At 39.5% G+C, this 21,755-nt stretch overlaps 1 protein-coding gene across 8 annotated transcripts in view; it reads right to left on the bottom strand.

The window, feature by feature from the left end:
* The window catches only part of LOC117942516 (spectrin beta chain, non-erythrocytic 4-like), an 84,710-nt gene that overhangs the window by 12,709 nt on the left and 50,246 nt on the right, over positions 1 to 21,755 (bottom strand). For all 8 annotated transcript variants that reach the window (XM_034868010.1, XM_034868011.1, XM_034868012.1 and 5 more), the window contains 8 exons: positions 8,207 to 8,470; positions 5,177 to 5,401; positions 4,506 to 4,595; positions 3,859 to 4,137; positions 3,315 to 3,445; positions 1,758 to 1,962; positions 760 to 1,005; positions 391 to 525 (listed from right to left, as the gene is read on the bottom strand). In XM_034868010.1, coding sequence (XP_034723901.1) covers positions 391 to 525; positions 760 to 1,005; positions 1,758 to 1,962; positions 3,315 to 3,445; positions 3,859 to 4,137; positions 4,506 to 4,595; positions 5,177 to 5,401; positions 8,207 to 8,470 — 1,575 coding nt within the window. The remainder of the gene's footprint in view (positions 1 to 390; positions 526 to 759; positions 1,006 to 1,757; positions 1,963 to 3,314; positions 3,446 to 3,858; positions 4,138 to 4,505; positions 4,596 to 5,176; positions 5,402 to 8,206; positions 8,471 to 21,755) is intronic.

The raw sequence follows: 21,755 nt of genomic DNA, 5'->3' as shown, positions 1-21,755 counted from the left end.
TTTAATTTACAGTTGTTAAATAATGACAAATGAAACACAAAGTCCCAACCATACCTGTAACAATTAAATATCTGTAAAGTAGAATATCAGCATAGTGGGACAAGCAATTTTTTCATGTAAATAATGTCTTTGAGGTGGGTGAAGACATATGAGAAAATTACCATTTCACTGATTCTAAATGAATACCTCAACCTCTTGTCTGTATGAATGTGAGGCACAGCTTGCTTAAAAAAGCATACATGCTAAGAAAACATCTGCTGAGTTAGAAAAAGTCCTGTGGACCTCTACAGAATGATTGTTCACTGGGGGAAGTCTTTGTGAGTTTTGAGGTCAGTGAATACTGAAGCAGTTCATTTTACATGCTGTCTGTTTATGTGCATGTTGCTGTACTTGCGTGACCAGCAGCTGTATGTCCTGTTCGAAGCTGTGCAGGAGTCTCTGCAGGGTGCTGGTGTTGGCAGTGCTGCCCTGCCGAGCCTGAACTTCTGGCAGCCTTCGATGTTTGTCCTCTATCTGGGCCAAAACCTAAAAAAACAGCAATACAAAAGTGTTCCCTGTATACAGTGTGTGTGTAAAAAGTAATTTCTGTATTCAGCTACAATATTTGTCCTCTACTGTAAAACATTTCCCTGCCAAATTGTCGTAAAAAGTGAAATCAGTGTAAAAAATATAATAAAGTCGTATTATTGCACCATTGTATTATATCGTATAAAACACCATATTATCTCTAACGTTTGTCTTGTTCCTCAGGTGTCTTACCTCTCTGCAGTCAGAGAAGAACTTGTGCAGCTGGTGTGAGGCGGCGAGCATCTGCGCCCGAGTCTCCATTAGCTCCAGCAGGTCGGCCCAGGCCTCGTTCACCCCGTCCTTCCATTCAGCGATGGTGGCGGCCTCTGAGTGGCCATAGTCGATGAGCTCGTCCACCATCTGGTTGACGGCCGTCACTCGCTCCTGCCCCACACTGCCTGTCTCTGACGCAAACTCCGTAAACTTCTCCTGCAGGACCTGGAGGTGCAACAAGGCGGGAAGTAAGAGGGGAAAGGAAATATTAAAAATTAATTCTTCACATGCCGTTAGTTGTTTATTCACAGAGAGAAGCAGATGTATTAGCTGCTGTAAAAGGATACAACTACTTTTTTAAAGTTGGTGCAATTAACAGTTGCAACTTAACATATAATACGTAACAAATGGTTTATCTTGACAACCCCGATTTAATTTCCGGGATTGTTCAGGTGAAGCCGGAAGATCCGCCATATATCCTTTATTTCGGCTGGATGTCCATTACCTTGTGCTTTCTTTGTGTTGGCATTCTATACTCGGGTGGATTTCTGAGGACTATGGTTGACTGCTCCTCAGATCTCTGCAGGGTAAATCCAGACAGCTATCTAGACTATCTGTCCAATCTGAGTTTTTTGTTGCACAACTAAAACACCTTTTGAACGTACATGCTCCACAAAAACAAGTTCCTTCCCGCGGCTATTTTGCAGAGGCAGCGTACCTGTGTCTGGCGCATAGCGCCGCTCATGACGATTGTGATTGGTTTAAAGACATGCCAATAAACTAGAGCACTTTTCCTCCCACCTCGGAATGCTGTGTGGACTATCCAGACCCTCCTCCGCGGTGCTGTGGAGAAGGGTCTAGCAATGCAAGACTACGTAACAAACATTCAAAAGAGACCGGTGTTGTTTTTCAATTTCAACATGTGACTTCCTTAAATCTTGTATCCACTCACAGACACCATCTGTCGACACACTTACAGTGACATGCTCATAGTCTTGACCCAGTTCAGGCGAGCTGGCGACCACCTCCTTCTGAGCGATCCACTGCTCCAGCTCATCCACCTCCCTGTTAAGCTGGTAGAGCCAGTACTGCTGCTCCAGGCGGCTCTTCCTCTCCTCCACCAGGTCCTTCAGAGACACGTACAGACGGTCGATCTGGGACTGACGCTTGCTGATCTGTTCACTGTGGAAAAGAGGAATTTAGATCAAATTTCTTCCCCATTCTGATGTTTGGTCTGAACAACTCTGAGCAACTGCTGCATGTTTTTATAATTTTTTAAAGGTTATTGTTTCGGGGCATTTTTCGTCCTTTACTTTGATAGGACAGCTCAAGAAATGGAAGGGGGAGAGAGGGGGAATGACATGCGGCAAAGGGTCACAGGTCAGCGTTGAACCTGTGGCCGCTATGTCAAGTAACCCTCTATATATCAACACCAGCTCTACCAACTGAGCTATCAGGGTGTCCATGCTTTTATAATTTATGTACATTTTTAAAACTTCCTGTTGCTGCACTGCATGATGCAAAGGTGGAAACATTTTTCATGACACATTCCTTTGTGTCAGAAAATTTTTTAGTTGGCATCATCATTTATTTTTAAAAGTTGAAATTGGCAGAAACAAACAAACACAAAGTAAGAAAAATAGCAGTGCTTGCAGTGCTGAGGGCAATTTTTTATTTTTATTTTTTATTTTTATTTTTTATTTGTATCCTTATTTTTGTATACAGTAATTCAAATGTTGTCTTTGCCAGGGTTAGGCAGAACACCACATAGCTCCTGAGTCCTGACCAATGCTACATGCAAAAAAAAAGCATTGACTTGAATTTGAATTCTTTGTCTCTGTGCTGTAACTGTTCGTAATCATCTTGTTCACCTTTCATTTGAAAGAACTAACAAAAACTGCTTTACAGCATTTGAGTCCACACATTTGTCTTTAATGTCCTTAATGGTACATGTGTTTTCTTAATTAGTGTGAAGAGGAGTCAAAGGAGAGGAAAGGTAACGTCTCTAAAAATAGAGTCGTGAAAGGTAGTGACAGTGAGGGTGATCACAAAAGGTAGCACTAACATTGACTAATTAGTGTGAAGGTAGTCTTGAGCTTATAGAATGAATTTAGTTGCCAAATGCTTTTATTTTTAACTGTTTATACTTGTGTTTTAATCTGTTTTTTGTTTTGTTTTTTGTTTTTTAAACTAATTTTGTGTAAAGTACTTTGAATTGCCCTGTTGCTGAAATGTGCTATAAAAATAAAACTGCCTTGCCTTGCCTTAACTTAACAGGTCAAATATAACCAGCAAGATGAATAAAAAAGAACTTGGAAAAAATGTCTAATTAGTTAATTTTTCCCTCCCAGAGTTTTATAAAAAAAAATACATTTGTTCCTGGTTAACTTTGGCAACTGACTTCTCAAATCAAACACTCTCTATTTGGTCATAAAGCAGAAGATTAAGAGCCTTTTATTTATTTATTTATCATTTATTTTGTGGCGACAGAAATTCTCTGTTTATAGATTGTATATGTGTGTTTAAATGCTCACCAGTCAGGATGCCCCATCTCCAGCAGCTGTCGACACTGCTGCGACAGCAGGCCGATGGTTTCAGCGTAGTCCTCGATGGTCTGTTCTAGGACTAAGTGTTTCTTTAGCAGCTGAAGTGTGCTCGGCTCGTCCTGGTGGGAGCAGGAAACAACACACACGAAGACGAGTTTCACTTTACAAATAATACTCCTGCAGCACAAATGCTCAATGCTGCCTCCATGTATAAGTGAAACTAAAAAGAAAATAGCCATCCTCAGGGTGGTTTCCACAAAATGAGTTGAATTTTAAAGTATTTAGATACTTTGAGACTGGCAGAGGCTTAGCAGCCTTTGCAGGGACTTGTGCAATCAGGGGCGTGATAATGACTGAAATTTGATGATGAAATGATTACCCGATTATAAAAGACTAAGTGCCCTAATTTTGAACCGGATTAATTTCAGACATTCGTCCACAAACACACACACACACACACACACACACACACACACACACACACACACACACACACACACAGACACACACAAACACACACACACACACACACCTTGCCCTTCTCCTCGTTCATCATGTGCAGCTCTTGCTCGCTCAACCAGGCCTCCACCTCGGCTGTGTCAAAATAGTACTGCTGCGCCTGGTACATGGCATCCAGGACCAGCTGCCTCCTCTCGGTCTCGGCCCAGAGCAGAACCCACAGCTGGGCCAGCTGGTCGTGGCCCGCCCTGACGCAGTTGGCCTCTGGGCTGCGTATGGAAGCGATGATCCCCGCCCTCTCCAGGACATCCTCGATCCTGCTCCTGTGGCCCTGCAGTTCTCTCTGAAGTGTCTGGAGGAGAGCAAAGAGCAAGGGCGGTGCTAGAAGTGAAATATTATTGGCCACCCTGGTGGAGTTCTGTCAATCTGACAATTGTGATTTCCATTAGTTCAGAGTACCGTCACTTGGCTGCCTGTTCTGCCCAATATTTCCAGTCCTTGTTATATAACAAATTCATTTTTCCATTCCATGATGACTATGTAAAATTCGGATGCCTCAAAAACCAGCACTGGAAGAACCCTTAGAGGAGGTGACTGGTTTGATTGTTTCTATGTTGTGTAAAAAAAGAACAATGATAATATAATTCACTGTGGAATTACAGATTTAAAATAAATATGATGCATGTGAGTGGGTTTGGAGACTGCAGTTAGAATTATTACCTGGTTCTTCTTCATGAGCTGCTGGACTGCCTGCAGAGAGGAGCCGTGTTCCTGAGACATGGCCATTGGGAGGCGCTCTTGGACCCACAACTACAACCACAGCAATATGGCACACAGGAGTAAATACAGATGTGCATGTGAATATGTGCGCCTCATTTTACCGTAGGTGAATCTGTGTATCTAATTATGACGTAGAGATATCCTAAAAATTAAAACAATTTGGACTAAAACATGGTTGAACGTTAACAAGAAAACACATTAACAAAAAAATAATCAGTGTTGCCAACAGAGACCTTGTAGAGTGCCCTCTGGTGGACAAATTATGCATAACATGGTTACCCGTCCATTTTTATTTTATTTTTTAAATAATCATAATAATTTATCTGAATTATTTATTTATCATTATTAGTGATTCTGATGAATGAATATTTATAAAAAAAAAAAAACGGCCATAATTAATGCAGATTAATATCGGCCAATATTCTTGTAAATAATGTAAATACATAAAGTGTAAGGTATGTGTAAATGTTGGGATAAAGCATGTAGTAGTTATGTTAAAGATAAGTGGCAGGGAATCTCAGGGAATGAATGCTAGTAAATAAAATGTCTCTCTACTTGACAAACAAGTCTGTGTGTGTGTGTGTCTGTTGGCCAACGGCCGTCAAACTCACAATCTCATCCTCCAGGTCTCGTCCAACTTGGTGAACTTCTTTGGACGCCAGCAGGATGCGTCGTCTCTCCTTCAGTGGCTCGATCAGACGCACCATCCTGGCCTCCACAATGGCTTGACGCTCTGCCACCGTCTCCTTGGTCTGCGTCTGCTGTGGGATGGAGGCCACCTGCGCCTGGAGCTGCCCCACCTCCTTATACCACTCCTCCATATGGCTCTCCATGGTCTGAGGGGGAGAAGGAGGAGCAGGATGGCAGGGGAGAGGGGGAGTAGAGTCAAAGTTATCAAAACGGACGAAGGAAAGTAGGATGTGTCGATGAGGAGAGAGGGATGGAGGTGGGTGAGTTGAAGAGAGAGTAAATTAGATGGAGGTAGATAAGAGACATGTTGCCATGGGAGACCAGATAAAGATGGGATGAGTGGGATGTGGGGAATGTGACAGAAATGCCAAAATGAGTAGTTTGTCGTTGTTTTGACTCTCAGGCGACATTTCATGTGTAATTTTATTTTAATCGCTCTTATTTCTGACATAAAATAATGATTCTTTATGTCAAAAGTTGCTAAAAATGCTTTGTGTTTCAGTTTTCAGAAGAACATTATTATACAGTATAAGCTAGATATTATAAAAATATGTTTTTTTATCTGGTGTATATACAGAATTATTATGGAAAAATCTACAAAAAGTAGTGACCCAGTTGGTGGCCCCTCCAAAGAGACAAGGTAGCAACAATCAACATTAGAATCTTTTCATAATTGTTTGCTTCTAATGCCTGAAATTAAACATTTAAGTTTAAATGGCAAAATGATCACAACAGAAACAATACATTTCAATAACTCAATAACTACAAGCTCTGTATAATGTCAAGTAATAATACAGTATAATTCTAAAAAAATATATTTTATTATTAATATCATTTTCTAATATAATTGAATTGAATTATTACTTGTGTTGAGTTCTAAACTGTCGTTATTTAAAAAAAGCCTGGAAGCAAAGATGAGATATGAAAATAAGCCAGAACAGTGAAAAAAGAATTGATAGACATGAAGTGTAGTGAAGTTTACTGTACCCCTTGCCAGGATGGATGCTGGGTAGTGGAGTTTGGTTTAGATGATGGGGTAAAGCAGTGCTAATGGCAGCCTGTTAAAGGAAGCTGTAAGCGGAATGCTGTGGGAGAGGAGAGTGAGACATGTCCGGTGAAATGAAAGTAATGAAAGGATGTATCTGTGCGCGGTCTGCCCGGGTCACATTGGAGGGCAAGTGACGAGTTACATCCCAATATCACACGTAGAGGAAAAAGGACCTTTATACATCACATTTACTACCGTGAAATTAAACCTAATTTTAGAATATTAAGTTATTGGACAGGTTTATGGGTATAGAACAAGAAAAGCTGTGTTGTTGAATATTGATATAACTAGACGATACAGGGCCGTGTACACCCTTCACACGCCTTCTGCTACTGTACGTTTGTAGATGAGCATTTTTCAGATCCAAATAAAAAAAGAAATGCTTTGAGAATACAGTTTGGGTTAATTGAAAGCTCTTAGCTTATGATTTTATGTTTATTAAGTTTTCATTTATAGCAAATGGACTGAACTTATGTAGTTCTTTTTATCAACTGTCTCACCGCCCACAATCAGTCTGAACAGAATAACACATAACCAGTGTTAAGTATTTAGTTACTAAAGTAAATTTAAGACTATCCAATGTGAACGAGTAACATAAACAAATCTATTGTTCTATAGTGGAAGGACAAACAGAGATGGAACTGTACCCAATCAATCACAAAACAGTAGGCTCATCAAATAATATCAAAATCGAGTTGATTTAGTTGGCAAACAATAATAAAAGAGATGTTGACATCTGTATTTAAAAAGAATATACTAATCAATATCTTCCACTAATCAGTATTTTTTTAATGATCTTGGGATGAAACTCTTCTGAAAGCTCACCGGGTTGCCATGAGTGCTGATGGCTTATAGTGTTTCAGAAAACCATCAACACAAATAAAAAATGGATGTTGGCGTGAAAGTAAAAGCACCTGACTGTGCTGAAATGAGATAAAAAGCATTGAAGGCACCCAGTGAAAAATGCAGTCGTTAGTCATTTCCAAACATGATGTTATGTTTAAATATTAATTAGCCACTGTGTAGCAGGAATAACGTTATCAGTGAGTCAGTGTGAGACAGCTCAGCATGTAGAGTAAAGAAGCAGTGCTACAGAGTCATATTCTCTATGTATGTCAAACTATTTAGAAAGGTGTTGGAACTCTGTAGCCTACAAAATTAATACTTATAATATGAACTATGTTTTTGTAGCCTAATATTGCACAAATATCTGGCAAACATGCCTAGTAATGTGATCATTAGCCATAGGAATGTTTTGCTATGGAGAAATCTAGAGAAGACCACAGATTCAATAAGTGCCAAAATAAAGCTTGCGTAATTTATAAAGGAAACAGAGACATTTGTTATTTTGTTGGCTTCTTGTCAGACCGACTAAAAGGCCAAAAAAACAACAACAAAAAACAGAGAAGAAACAGAGCAGCACTGTCATCTAACTGACATACAGAAGCCTCTACAAAAAGAAATGTATGTTAACCTTAAAAACTTAATAAAAGAAGCAAATGTGAACTTAAACAACTGGAATCACCGAACATGCTCTTCAATTTCTTTCCTGTACCTTTAAATATTCATGTTTATCATGTCTTTGTGATGTAATAATCTGTAACCTAGTGCTGACAAACTTCTGGGATACAGAAACATACATTTCTGTTAAACCATTATAAAGTTTTTTTTTTTTTTTTTTTAATCAAACACTAGGCCTACTCTGATAATGAATCAAGTGAAAAATAAATAGTGGCTGAACTGTTTACCACTCTGCGTATGCAGCCTTTGAAAGGACCACAGCTCAATACATTTAAGAATGAGTTATCTTGAGGTTAGAGGCACAGCCCCTTAAAAGAGGGCTTTGGGTTGAAATGGCTGCGAGAATCAACTGAAGAACACTTTGTTTTTAAATCCTACGTACATGTAGTTTTTTCAGTTGCTTGTTGACAGTGGTGAGGTCCTGTCCATGGTCCACGTAGGCTAGTTGACACTCCAGCTGGCCTAGTCTCTGGTCCAGGCTTTCGTAGCTCTGCACCAGCAGGTCGGCCTTGTTGGCCTCAAAGAGCTGGCGGGCTTTGGCCTGTGTGGTGCTCTCCAGGTCCTGCCAACACTCCCTGATCTCCTCCAGTTTCCTCCGGACCACCGGGCTGAGCTCCGGCTTCTCCTGGATCAGCTGCTGGCCCTCCTGGATAGACAGGGGGGAGGGAGGGACACAGAGGGGGTGGTAACACAGAGGTTAAGACCTTTCATGTTCTAATAGGAAGGGACCATCATAGACGATAATGACATACAGACCCATAGGCAGATGAGCAATGGAGCAAGTGGAGCAAATGGCATAGCTATTATTAAATTAACAAAGTTCTAGTTTTGTCTTTAAAAGTAAACTTATCATCATACAGTCCTTGCAATCAGTTGATTATATTTAAAGGTCTCATGAAATGAAAAATGCATTTTTTTCTGTGGTAACTCTTTGTCCTTTGATAATAAGTTGTTCTATGCCAAATAATTGTTTAAAAAAAATTCTATTTTGAGTATTTTTACATGTTAACCACGGGCCGTTCTCTTCCTGTGAAACGGTTTCAAAGGTTTGATGACTCATCCTGCAGTCTGGGGCCTTTAATAATTTTATGTCCAATGAAAATGTTTTTCATGTTTTTTTTAATGTCCCGCCCTCATTACCACATGTAATAAGACCAACATAGCTTAACGTTTGACATAGAACATTCAGCCGGTACCAATATTCATTTGACTATTTTCAGCAATTGACGAAAACAATAAAAAAAGTAAATTTTTTAAATTTAATTAAAAAAGAATCACACATTTTTAGGCCACCCTTTAAGTTGGTTCAGTTGAACCCGTCGCTGATCGGTTGCTACGGCATGTCACTCACAGTCTGCCAATCCACACAGGAGTCCGACACAATTCATTTATTATTTCATTCGACTATGCTTGTGGACTGAAAATAGAACACAGGAAAAGACAGGCTAGCATATGTTAAATCAACCTGCTCTGTCCACTGACTCCACACAAACTAAAAGTCGGATTCTACTCTGGCCAAAAATGCCAAACCAATTCGCGAGTCAAAGTATAATAATCTTGCCAGCAAGCCCACCTAATGTTTGCCTGCTGATCGGACAGGATTCGCCGTGGCGATGGGATGTTTCCCAAGGAGCAGTATCGAAGAGTCGGCTCTTATTTGACTTATTTGAGGTTATGTAGAAATGCATTTTTTTTTACAATTACAATTTAATGTATCTATCCAAGTTTGCTTCGCTATTTCAAAACATAACCAGGGGCTCATGTTCAAACCATGTAACTAGTGAAAAGTTTAAAGCATGTATAGCACTTCAGGTAAATGCTGAACACAAAACACATTTAAAGGAGAACTCCAGTTGATTTCAACATTTAGCTCTGTTGTAAATTTAAATTTCTTTCAACAGAGAGAAAAAGAAAAAAACGGGGCTGCTTTCACCATGTTATCGTTCTGCTAGCGTTAGCATCCAACAGGTTTAAACAGGGCACGTTTTTAAATTGTTTGACTGTGTTTTTAGCCTCTAAACATGTTCAAAATGTTATTAAAGTGCCTACCCATGTGAGGTGAGTCCTTCCGAGTGAACACAGTGAATCAAACTGATGTAGATGTGAAAGAAATTCTTGAAAGTTGTGCTAATCCAGCTCTGTTTAGTTCCTGTGTTGATAATGTAAGGAGTGCTTCGGGACCGTCTACAAACTACGACAACGGAAAAAAATAAAAACATACTTTCAAAAAAAGGAAAAGCTTATTTTTGGAAAGTAAGTGCTGTAATACAACTAGCAGGAGACAAGTTATAATTTAGGTACATTTGGAGACAATTGGAGCCTAATTGGAGCCTATTTTTTGTATATCTCTTTTCTGTGTTGTAGTTTGTAGACGGTCCCTAAGCTCTCAAACTACTGCCTCAACACCGGAACTAAAAAGCTGAATTAGCACAAATTTCATGCGTTTCTGTCACATCTACTGGAGTCAGATTCACAGTGTTCACTCAGAATTAATCACTTCACATGGGTAGGCACTTTAATGACATTGTGAACATGTTTAGTGGCTAAAACACATTTAAAACTCGCCCCGTTTCAGCCTGTTGGGAGCTAACTCTGGCAGCAGGATAACACGGTGTAGGCAGCAACGATGGTTTTTGTTTTTCTCTCTACTGACAGCACTCCAAATGTAAAAATAACACAGCTACGTGTGGAAATTGACTGGAATTCTCCTTTAAGCTACCAAATGTCACGCCATGATCACCATTAGAGTAATAAATATAACCTGTTATGATAATGAGGTCCCTACGTTATCAACCGCCTTAATCAGTGAGTCTGCGTCTCTACACAGCACCTTGGCAGTATTTACATAAACTCATAATCTTAAGCATATATCAATTTCATGTAATCACTTTTCCCCTCATCACTATGCAAATCTATGCCAAAAGACACTCTGAAAATGAACCATGTATATTTCAAAAAGCAGTAACGCTTCCAAAAATACTGGGTGTACAATTAAAGAACAAAAGAATAAATATGAAATAAACAACAATAAAGAGTTTAAAATGGATTTGTTTAAGACATAGGGAAAAAATAACTCCCTCTGCCTCGAATACAGGGATGAAAATTATATATTTTCAAGGGCTGCAGCTAATTATCCATTTTAACATAAATTCTGTAAAGAGGCAGTACCCGACATTCAGAACATTGATATAGTGGCAAACAAATATTTGCTAAGTAACGATATATTGGAGTAATGGCGTCCTGAGCAGAGAATTATGTCACACATCCTCTGTGTGTGTTTTAATCTGGGTGTCTTTGTTCTTTGTTTTGATAGCCGGTCCAGCCGTGCAGCTTTGTGCATCTGGCTGTCAAATAACTTAGGTCTTTCATGTATTGGGGTACAGTCTGTGAAAGCCACGTGGAGGCATTCCCAGCCCACTGTTTTGTTTTCAGTACTGCAAGTACAGCCCCTTTAATAAAATGTCAGAAATCTCCACAAAAAGTCCAGAATCTGATCACATTGTCTGATCAATTATCAGAAAGCTCAAACCCATTTGTAATTTTTGTAAAGACGATATACAATTTTAATAAATAGTGGACCTGTTGTCCCTGAAAATTAAAAAATGAATTCCAAACATTTTTAAAAGTCTATTAATCTTAAGTAATTTCAAAGCGAAAGTGGCAAAATATCACTGGTTTCAGCTCCTCGAATATGGTTAATTTTGTTTTCTAATTCTTTTATAAAAGTAAACTGAAACGTTGGGGGGATTTGAACTGTTAGTCGCACAAATGACTTATTTTTAAATGTTGCCGAGGGCTCTGGGATAGCTGTGATGGATATTTTACACTATTTTATAGACCAAAAACTTAATCAAGAAATAAAAAGTATCATTATTTGCAGCCTACTGAAATATCTAAACATAGGATATAAGAATGAAAGGATGGCTCGCTCTTCTTGGCTTCATCACATCCTCATATATTCGCTGGGTCTTATGTTGGGATAATGATGTACTGTGGAACTGGGTTAGCATATGTACGTATGTCTGTCTGTCTGTCTGTGTGTCTGTCTGTGTGTCTGTGTGTGTGTGTGTGTGTGTGTGTGTGTGTGTGTGTGAAGAGATTAAACCTCATTGTATCCAAATGCCTCATAAATTACCTCACAGTCCCCTTCCCCCTTCTCTCTCTCTTTCTGATATTTCTGCCCCCTTTTGTACCTCATCCCGTTCTGAACCCCATTTTACACACACACAAACACACCACCACCATTCCTTGTGTACACCTGCTCCCTTCCTTTTTTTCTCCAATTTACTTCCCCCACAGAGAAATCCTTCCCCCATCCAATTGTTATTTGTCTTTTGCAGCCTGTATGTATTTGTGTGTGTGTGTGTGGTTGTGTGTTGGAAAGAGAAAGAGAGTAACATAAAAAAAGGAGGAATCAAACAAAGAAAAAAATATCTGATGAAAACAAAAGGAAAAAAGAAAATTGGTGGCTTATTAACCTGGGTCAAACCCAAAAACAGTGTTGGGGAAAGTAACTTAAACACATCTATGTCTTATACTTACTTACATCATACAATAACACTTCTGTTCATTCAGTGTCTGTATTCATCTCCCTTAAAATACTATAGGTTAATGTAGCAATAAATATATACACATATATATATATATATAAGACGGCAGTACACATCCCGTGTATTGTTCATGACATGACATGACACTGACTATAAGGTCGGCGTTAAAACACTGGGAAATATGCTTGAATCTGACCTGATTCGAAGTTCGGGGAAATCAGAGAGATTACAGCCTGGCCCAGCTTTGCCAACAGCTTTTGGACAAAGACTGAAACCCTACTCGTCATCACAACAATGTAATGTGTACTCTACTGTTTAAGACTAGTACATTTCTCAGCATTTGGTGCTTCGTGAAGAGTACTTTTAGACACTGCCAACACAATTCACCGCAACAGTAATTTAACTTTGAGCAGGGACTCATCTTCCACAGAGGTAAACATCCTGCCTGATTCACTGGGGTTAGGATCATATCTAGATACAGAGCTGGCTGATGACAGGAAACTGGATGGCACAGGGATGATAAAAAGGCTTCTGGCAATAATTATATAACATAATGTCAGACATTTTGCAAATATCACATTTCATGTTTTCCCCAATATATTACAAATGTATTACTAACTTTATTATAAATTATTAGGTCTCCATGAATGAAACATATATTTCCATAGCATAAATAATAAACCCATATTTCCTACATTAATAAAGGTTACAATAAAAAATAAAAAATAAAACACTACTGTCTTAAACTCCTGAACCAGATGAGAAAAGGAGAAGAATTATAATAATACAAATAAATGTATTGTTTTCTTCAAAAAAACTATAGTCAAAACTACAGTAAACACAGTTGCTCCAGCAAAGAAAACTGGGGATGACTGGGTTTAATAATGGGTCTCTCTCAGGTGCAATTGTGTGTACGTACATTAAAAAACAGTAAATAGAAAGTAAAGGGCACACTTCACTATTCACTGTCACGTAATTTCCAGTGTTAGTGCGTTACGTCAGCTCCCCTTCTGGTGTGGCGTTTCCCTGGCTGCTGATGCGTCCTCTGCGGTGAGTGGGAGCGCTGCGTGGGCTCGAGCAGCTTCACCCACAGACTGAGAGCTGCTCCTCCACACTCACACATACTCAGTCTGCAGTTCAAAGAGGATCATGATATTCCACTGTTCATACAAACAGTATCTGCAGAGATGCCACAGCAACCTGATCCGAAACAATGTGAAGAAAAATCCACGTCCAACTTGTAACTTCTGTTCTTTCTTAGTTAAGGACATTCAACTGCCTTTACGCATTAGGGTCAGTTTAGTCCGCATGTGAAAACAGTTGTAAAATGGCTTCTATTAGGGCGCCAGGATATCTCGGATGGTAGAGTAGGCGCCCATGTATAGAAGTTTACTCCTCAACACAGCGGGCCCGGGTTTGACTCTGACCTGCGGCCCTTTGCTGCATGTCATCATGCCTTTCTCTCCTGTCTCATGGATTCAGCTGTCCTATACAAATAAAAGCCTTAAAAGGAACCAAGAAATTTTAATCTTAAAAGAGGCTTATATTGTTATCAGAGCTATCTTTGCTTTAGCTTGAAGACATCAAGAAATCTTCAACAGTCTATTGTTATACAAAATCATTGGGGTCCCAATTTAAAGTGGTAAAAACGATTCTCACACTTGTTGCTATGAAGTCTGCGCAATATATGCATGATGCGTTGTGTTTTGAGAAGCAACCCCTATTCAATGTCACACCGCCAAACAGCATGTTGGGTACAGCTTGCTCTCCGTGGCTCACTACAGTACATTCAAGAACAGAAGACGACAGAGACCGGAGATGTTATGCTGTAGCAAACTCAAACATTTCAAGCATCAGCCATTTTTCAGAATGAATGCTCTTGTTCCAACATACAGCAAGGTCTCATATAGCTAGCTTTTGACACGTATACTCTAGCATTGCTAGGGGATGCAACTATGTCAAGACAAGTGTATTGCTCAGGACCAAAGGAAGCACAGGGTCGTTGTTGTTTGTATGAGCGGTTCTCGAGAAGGCTAGAAAGCGGCAATACCAGAGACCAAGCAATCGACCCATTCAGAACAAGCACGTTTTCCTGGGCACCCTGATAAACAACATACTCGGTTCGGATCCAGCCTGGGACCTTTGTAGCAAGTCATTCCCCTCTCTCTCCCTCATTTTTTGTCTGCCTGTACACACTACAAACTGTCCCATAAAGGCAAAAATATCGTATATAACGAATAAAGTATTGTAAATATATTCTAAATCATTTTTATAACAATGCAACACCACCCTCTTTTCTCCGAGAAATTATGATAATAAGGAAGGAGCTATTCTATGTTTTTATGAATAAACCAAAATAAAATGATAAGAATATAGGAAGAAAAAAAGCAAAGTGAAGAAGGAAAGGCAGTGAGGACTCCTGTCAGAACACTAATGCTAACAGTAACAGATGGGCGGTCCTCATTCTGCTGTCTGGTCTCTATATTACAGCAGACATCTGCTCCTGAGCGTCACTGCTGCTGACACTCGGCTGGTCAGTGTGTCTGTCACGCTCAGGCAACTGCAGCTATTGTGTCAATATTTACTCCATGTGTGAAAAGTCTGTTCATCTGACCAAATACGAAAAAAAACCTTGGTATGCTTCACGCTGTAGCTTTTGCTTTTTAAATGAATGATTGTTGATGTTAAACAACTATTTTTTCTTTGTGTTCTAGAGCTCAGTGTTACGTGGGTCTGTCCTCAGGGAAATCCTCTGGTACTCCGGCTGCATGCAATAGCCGTCCATACTATTTAATAATTAATAGCATATATGTATATATATATATATATTACATACAATAAATGTAGATATTACATACAAGTTGCCCAACTACCCTTCAATCCAAATGATGTAGTTTACTGAAGGTTTACTCATGTTATTACACACACACACACACAGACACAGACACACACACACACACACACACACAATTACATATTTTCCAGCAGACGCCCAGCTAGATATGGGAGATGAGCACTTTGAGCACCCATCTACCCAGAAAGTGCTATGCTCTCTTCCTCTGTGCTGCTGTAAAAGCATCAATTTGACTGGAGTAAAAAACTGAAACTTTTTTTTTTTTTTACCCCTGTCCCTTTTTACCAACCCCTGAGTGTGCATTTTTGTACTGATAGGATGAGAAAGCTCAAAAAAAAAGTAAAATGTCATGTTTTACTTTGTCCCTGTGTTCAATGTACTGTTGTAGATGGTTGACTAAATAAAGTTATAAAAAAAAAAGGATGAGAAAGCTCAGATTGCTCCTGGATTTGGAAGGTATTCATTTTATTTTAGTGCACTTTCCTAAAGAAAGATGTAAAGACACTGTGTGCTGGTTAAGTCATACCCACAATGTTTAAACACACTGTTCAGTGACTCTTACAAGAAATCACATAATAGGTTGTAGAATCTTGCAGAATAAACAGTGTATGAATAGTGAATTATTTTGCTGAAATATGTTAAAAATCTGACAAATAAATTTATGTTTAAACCCTGCAGTGTGCATGACTGCCAGTCAATGTGAAACTCTCTTTGAAGGATAAGCGTCTTAACAGCAAGGTTGCCGTGTAGGCAGAGGAAGCTCCTGTATAGGATCACTGTGAGAAATATTGATGTCAGAACCAGAAACTACATAATGACCAGGGGTCCGTTTCAGAAAGCAGGATTAGTGAGAACTCTGAGTTTGTTAACCATGAGATGAGGGAAACTTTGGAGTTTCTGTTTCAGAAAGGGAGGTTAATCAACTGTGAGAGAGAGGGGTAACTCCAGCCTGTTTCAGAAAAAGAGGTGACTTACCCTCAGAGTCAGTTGCTATGGTAACTGAGCGTGTGAACTAGGTCCAAACGATATTTTGTTTTAGCATCGACATTGCGATGTGCGCATGCGCAATAGTCACATCGCAGGACATTGTCCTTTTTTGCTGCTTGATAGAAAAGTAAACTTTCACCGTTCTCCTTTTACATGATTATTACCGTCCGACGCTTCCCCTTTAAGACAGGTAGCCATGTGGGCTACCTGTGTGTGTGTATGTGACGTTAGTCCGACAGGGTTTATTGTTATGGTAAGTGAGGCTCTCCGTGTGTGGGTAGTCAGTGAAGCTACAGCAGTCAGTGTTTTATGTTCGCTGCAAATACAAACTAAGACACCAGATTAATGCAACATAATCACAACTTCTCCTGGCCATTTCCCCCTGCAGAAAGCTGCTACCAGCCAGGCTAAAGCTAATATAGTTAGCTTAAAGAAACAAAAAAACATGTTATTGTATTTTGGGTGTTATATTGTGTCCTCCACATGCACAACTTGGGAAAAAAACTACCCATGCAGTTTTGAGTGAGATACAGGTTTCTGAAGGTCCTCTGCCTTCAGTCTCCGGGTGAGATGTTAAAAATCTGCACGGCTTTCTACGTCACTAGCCAAGACGAGGTGGCTAACCAAAGCACATGCTAGGGTTAGAATGCTAGCTCATTCGCAATGGCAAAACACTGCTACAACACACACTAGTTCACCATATACTACAAAAGAACTACTTCCATGTCCCTGTTCTGCAGGTATTCCACCAGTCTCCCAGCACGCCTGCCTTGTTCTGACCAAAGTTGGTGAAAAGCTTATCTAGCTGATGTGATCTTCCCTAGCTACTGAGCATGTGTGACTCCCGACAATGATGGTATAGAAGTGAGATGTCTCACCCTGGAGCTAAAACAGAGACCCAAACACACAGGGTGAAAACAGGGTCTGCCGCAATGTGCAGTACAACAAAAATATGGTGTTTTTTTGAAAATGAAACCATATAAACCTATTCTGGTACAGCCTCAAAATACAATTTTGAACCTGAAAATGAGCATATGGGCGCTTTAACTAATAAATGCTCCCACATCCAAAAGTAACATGCTAACACTACCATTAGCTGTGTTTTGAAGGAACTGCTAATGTTAGCATGTCAGCTTAAAGCATGGGTGAGGCTACATAACGTTGACGGCAGAAGCTTGTGAAGGTTAAGCCAAGCCTGACAATGCAGAGGCTATCTGAAGATATAATAATTAAATAATGTATAATTTCTATTAGTCTCCAGTGGGGAAATTACATTTCCAACAAATTGTTATTACACACTACACCCAAAAATATCAAGCCTAATCATAGTCTATTCACCTAAAACTAGTCTTCTCTTTACTAGTGTGTGATACACAGAGAGTGAGTGAGAGTGGGATCGGGCCTGCAGAGATTGTTATTCATAATGAGTTAATGAGGCCAATTCATTATCGTGCGTAATGGGAGAGAAGGGGCCAGGAATCAAAAGCCCATTGGATTTAGGCAAGCAACTGCATGTGGAAGAAGCCATTTTCAATGTGTTCTCACACACTCCCCCACACACACACTCACACACACAAACAAACAAAATCTGCTGCAACTGAGGAAAATCACCCCTAACAGCCAGCAGCTTCTATTTCTTCTAAATCACTACAGCGTTACATTACAAACATACAGAATGACTAGGCACATTTGTATAAGCAGCGCGTCTTCTAAAGGCGTGCAGACTTCTGTTACATTGATTTGTAGCTCTGTAAATAGAAAAAATGAGGTTCTATTTTTGGTTAAGAAACCAGAAACCTTTTCATCTGAACATAAATCTTTCTTCTTGGAGTTTTGGTACTGATGTTTTCACTCAGGTTATTCATCATTACTTGTAATAGTTACACAATATGGATATGATCCACATGTAATCAGATTTGTTTATCTGTCCCGTTAAGGAAGCCTAGTCATACTGCAGCGACAGAACAGTTATTGATTAAACAATGCATTACACATTCAGAACACTGCAAACATCAGCGTATTATATCTGGCCCTCTATACTACAATACATTAACACATAGTGTTGTAGGCTGGATTTCAACACTCAAAAGCATTTTTCTGTTCTCTCCTGGTCTGTGTCTTACATCACTTCCTGTCAAGTCTGGACATGTTTCTTGTCCCCTGATTACAGGGGAGAGGATTATGTGTGTGAGAGAGAGAGAGAGAGAGAGAGAGAGAGAGAGAGAGAGAGAGAGAGAGAGAGAGAGGAAGGGTAGAGAAGGTAGAGGAATGACCTTCACACTTGAGCTGTAAAGGTACAAAGAGAGGAGGGAAAACAAGAAAAGGAAAGAGGTGATTGGACAGCTGTTGCCTGGCAACTTCCACAAGCACAGGAAGAGAAGACAAGTTGCTCCAGCTGCTGCCGGCCCCTTGACGTCACAACAGAAACCGACACAGCACACAAGATGCATCATAATCATCCAAAAAGGCCTCCACTGCTGGGGAACAGGCAATGTGCTTCCTTTACAGCAGAGAGGGGTTCTTACCAGTTTATATAAAAAGACTGGAGACTCTCAGAGGACACAAGCAGAGAGACACAACCAGGACACAGGATGCTGAGTCTGTAGACAAGGGCTGCATCCAAAATTCCATACTATTATGCTATTTAGGAGGCTAAAACATTTTTTGAGATTTGTTAGTGTACCCGTAACCTTAGTAGGATACCAATAGTACACAAGTTCAAATAATATTTCCGGTAAAATATGACAGTATGCAATACTGGACACTACACTGGAATAAATATATATAACAGACAAACAGACAGAAACCAAGGAGCTCTGTAGCACCCTAAATTACATCTCTATATATTTGAACGACTGTTGGTCTAGTTATTCACCTCTTTCAGTAATTTAAGCACTATCTGGCAATGCCACTAGAGTGGAGGTCTGCAGGGGATGCCATGGTTACGCGTCTTCAACGGCAAGGAGGCTCTCAGGAACTGACGTAAAAATGTACAGCTTAGTGCGTCTAACACAATTTTGGATTGACTGTGTTGTGTGTAAAGTGCTATGTACATAAAGTTGAGTTACATTTTTTAGGGTGCGAAGGAGACTCATCTTGCAATGGGAACAGGTTTCACAGAAGTCTCTACACTCTTCACACCCTTGATTTTGTTGCGTGTAGTAAAGTTTTTGCAGAATAAAAACAAAAATCAATCAACAAAGGAAAGTATTCTAGGATCTCCGTGTTGTTTGACTTTTGTAAGAAATGAGTAGGTTATTTATTTATTTTTTTAATTTATTTTTTACATATCTCCATCTGAAGAAGAAAACAAATAAATGCATTAAGCAATATTCTGGTACTTAAGCTTGTGGGCGTAAAAACCACAATGGACTCATTTATACATCAGAGCAGCATTTCTAGAGGTCCATGTGCCCAGATCTCCACACAGAACATTTCAGACAACCAAAGCTGTAGTCCAAAGTAATCATGACATCAACCACAATATGTACGCAAATAATGCACTTCAATCAGTTACTATTGCAAGTAAAATAACTCTTACTTAAAATTTGCAAATTAGGAACTAATAATTTTTGTCAATTTACCGGACATTTGCCAGATTGGACATCTGAGCTTCAATTTTCTTGAAGGCAGAGCAGGATACCCAGGGCTCGGTTTACACCTATCGCCATTTCTACCCACTGTGGGACCATAAGCAGGCTGGGGTAACTCATATTAACGTTAAAAAAAGCCATGGGACCTTTATAAACAATTATGCAAATACAAATACAATTATGCAAATACAAGAAACCAGTGTTTACCGTGATTCCTCAAATAAAAACCGAGCCTCTGATAGTGGCCGGGAGCGTGTTCAACGCAGACAAATAAAGGCCGGCCTCAAATTAAGGCCAGGGAAAAAATTGTGTGGATCATCTCCTTGCCTTTTCATTTAATGTGCATTCAAGTTTATTGTAATGTACATTTTTACCAATTTATACGTGCTTTTTGCACACTTAGTTTTTCTGGGTTACAGTACTAATGTAAAATATTATTGTCCTACCAGTATTTTAGTCAATGCAGCTGTATGTGTCAGCAGAATGTATTAACGTACCTGTGCCAACATTGGAGCTGCATTGGATGTAACACAGGTCTCATTTAGTGACAGCAGGGAATGACGGGTCTGGGGCTAGTGACGGACTTTTCAACAACAAAACAAAAAAACGTTTTAAAGTATGTAGAGGAAATATTGGGTGAAAAAGCTGCGAGACAGTTCTGCATTGAGCCCAGGAGGATCCGAGACTGGAAGAAACAGAAGGATGAGCCGACGAGATCCGCCGACAGGAGCAGAACACGGCTAGCTAGCTAGCTGGAGGTGTGAGGAAAAGAGTTAGCCTGGAGCTTGAAACAAAGCTAGCTAGCTAGCGCCTGTAACGTTAATAAGATAGTGGTGTAACTATTGTAAGATCTTATTGTAATACCCGGTACATTTACAGGGTTCAAACTGACACGATGGCGGTGTTTGATTATTTAAAAAACCACCAGCCCTTCTGGCTGTTGTTGTATATGGGGATATTTTTGCAAACGTTTCTAAAAAAAATGAATGATTACTGTCCACTGGAACATATGGCTTATGATTTAAATCAGTTTATTAAACCAATTATACTTATCAAACAGATAGAATTAGAAATAAAAGCCTGCCTCTAATAAAAGCCTGGTACCTTCTGCAGTTCAGATAGATAAAGACCACAGCTTTTATTTGAGGAATTACAGTATTCTCCTCCTCTACTTTGTCTTTGTCACACCATCTCTCTCCTCTTGTAAGCATTTTCCAGTAACACAGCTCTGCCTTCAGATAAGCACATGACCCACGAATCTATAATAGAAACAGCTCGACACTCTTAGGCCTCACAGTGCTGCTCTCCCTCTCAAAATTACATCACTGTATATCATTACACTGTCAGTATCAGTAAGTACATTTTTTCTCACATCATATGCCCACGTTATAGACGATATAAACCCCCATGCTAACACACAAGCATCCATGCACGTTAAGACCATAACTTAATCATATTTTGTAATTATGTCATACCAGGTACATTTACCGGTGTCTGAACTAGAGCTGCAACTAACACTTATTTTTATTATGAAAGACAACATCTGGAAATAGGGAAAAATCACCATTTTCTGGAGCCCAGAATAATATATTCACAATGTTTTCGTTTTTTTGTCTAGCTAAACGGTCCAAAACCCAAATAAAGTCAGTTTACTACAATGTAAGACAAGAAAAACAAAAACTCTTACATTTAAGAAGCTGCATCAGATGGCTGCTTGCACAGATAACACATAACGTATCCTGTGTTCCAATGCACACACTACCATCATTTTTACTACACCAGAAAAATTGGTTAGTATGTCCCAATACAAAGTATTTCAAAAGCTGTATACCAAAAATACCGAGACATCATGCTGCATCTGGTCAGATTTTACAGTATGCAAGCATGCTTTACTGGCTATTCTGACCCACAATCCTTTGTGCAGAATACATGAGCAAGAGGGTAAAA

Source organism: Etheostoma cragini, chromosome 3 (genome assembly GCF_013103735.1).
Source record: "Etheostoma cragini isolate CJK2018 chromosome 3, CSU_Ecrag_1.0, whole genome shotgun sequence".
NCBI lineage: Eukaryota > Metazoa > Chordata > Actinopteri > Perciformes > Percidae > Etheostoma > Etheostoma cragini.
Note: the sequence above shows the minus strand (reverse complement) of the source record. Positions and strands in the feature narration are given on the sequence as shown.